General features: G+C 69.5%; 1 protein-coding gene across 2 annotated transcripts in view; it reads left to right on the top strand.

Moving 5' to 3' along the window:
• Window positions 1-1,202, top strand: part of Slc30a3 (solute carrier family 30 member 3) — an 8,839-nt gene continuing 7,637 nt past the window's right edge. The window contains exon 1 of one of the 2 annotated variants that reach the window (XM_055622613.1): window positions 1-57. Coding sequence is in view for 1 of the 2 variants with exons in the window: in XM_055622603.1 (XP_055478578.1) it covers window positions 936-1,030 (95 nt within the window). In the remaining variant the exon portion in view is untranslated. Of the gene's footprint in view, window positions 58-829; window positions 1,031-1,202 lie in introns of those variants that run through there. The other variant, XM_055622603.1, reaches the window with a different exon arrangement.

The following is a 1,202-nucleotide window of genomic DNA, read 5'->3' as shown; positions in this document are numbered from 1 at the left end:
TGACATCCCGAACAAGTGGCGCCCGTCGATAAACAGCCGCTGACCTGACCCTCAGAGGTACGCGCGTTCCCGCCCCTCCCTCCAACTGCGTGCCCGGCCGAGCCAGAGTCGGACCCAGGTGGGGCAGAGGATGGGGCCCATGGGCCAGGTCACGTGGCCTTGGATGCTTTTGGTCCTTAGTTTATTCATCTGGAGAGTAGGGCTGGTAGATGGGTTGAAGGACAGCAGAAAGGTTTTTGTTACCCAGGGTCCCTGTATAAAAATACACGATAATTAGCCGTACAGTGCCTGTGCTTGGCAGATTTTGCTCATGAATTCCTATTCCAGAGCCGCCACAGTGGGATTTCTGGCTGGAGTCCTTGGAGCTGTTTGGGAATGTGTCACTGCTCACCCCAGATTCTCTCGGTTTCTCTCCAGATCGAGTTGGCACCTGTTTCTGCCTCCGCGTGGGGGCCAGAGCCACGAAGGGATTGGGTGATGGGGTGGTGGGACGGCGCCCCCGAGATGCACAGGGCAGCACACCTTCAAAAAGTTCGCTGCCGGAGGGTCCCTGGGTGTGAGGCGCCAGGCTGGGAGCTGGTGGGCGGGGCCTGGGGCGAGGCGGTGCCCCCCCTCACCAGCCCCCCACGGTTTGGCGCGGGGGTGGGGACGGGGCTTTGGATGTGGGGGTGGGTCCTGAAGGCGCGTCTTAGGCCCCTGGGGGGGGGGACTCCGGAGCGGGGAGGCGGGGTTTGGGGAGCTCGCCCCACGTGGGGCGGGGCTCCGGCAGCCGCGGGCTCTGCAGTTCGGACTCAGAGCGCCCCGGTCGCCGCAGCTCCCAACACTCCGGTGGCCCTGCGGGGAAGCCGGGTGGTCCCCGGGCCGCTCAGGCTTGGCGCAAGGTCTGCCCCGCCTCTCCCCCTCCGCGCGGCCTAGACGGTCGGGGCAGCGGGGCCATGGAGCCTTCTCCGGCCGCGGGAGGCTCGGAGACCACCCGCTTAGTGAGTCCCCGGGACCGCGGCGGCGCGGGCGGCGGCCTGCTGCTGAAGAGGTAGGACCGCCCCGGGCTGGCCCCCGGGCCGGGGCGCCGGGCCCGTGCCATCCGTCCCTTCGGTTGTCTCCCCCGGCGTGGGCCCAGCGCGCCCCGCCAGCGCCCCGCCAGCGCCCCGCGGCCCCCGGGCTCCGCCGGCCGCAGCCCGCCCCGCTCCCCGCCTCGCCTCGCC

This window comes from Psammomys obesus, unplaced genomic scaffold (assembly GCF_907164565.1).
Source record: "Psammomys obesus unplaced genomic scaffold, mPsaObe1.curated_primary_1811, whole genome shotgun sequence".
In the NCBI taxonomy this organism is placed as follows: Eukaryota; Metazoa; Chordata; class Mammalia; order Rodentia; family Muridae; genus Psammomys; species Psammomys obesus.
This window is presented reverse-complemented; position numbering and strand designations above follow the sequence as displayed.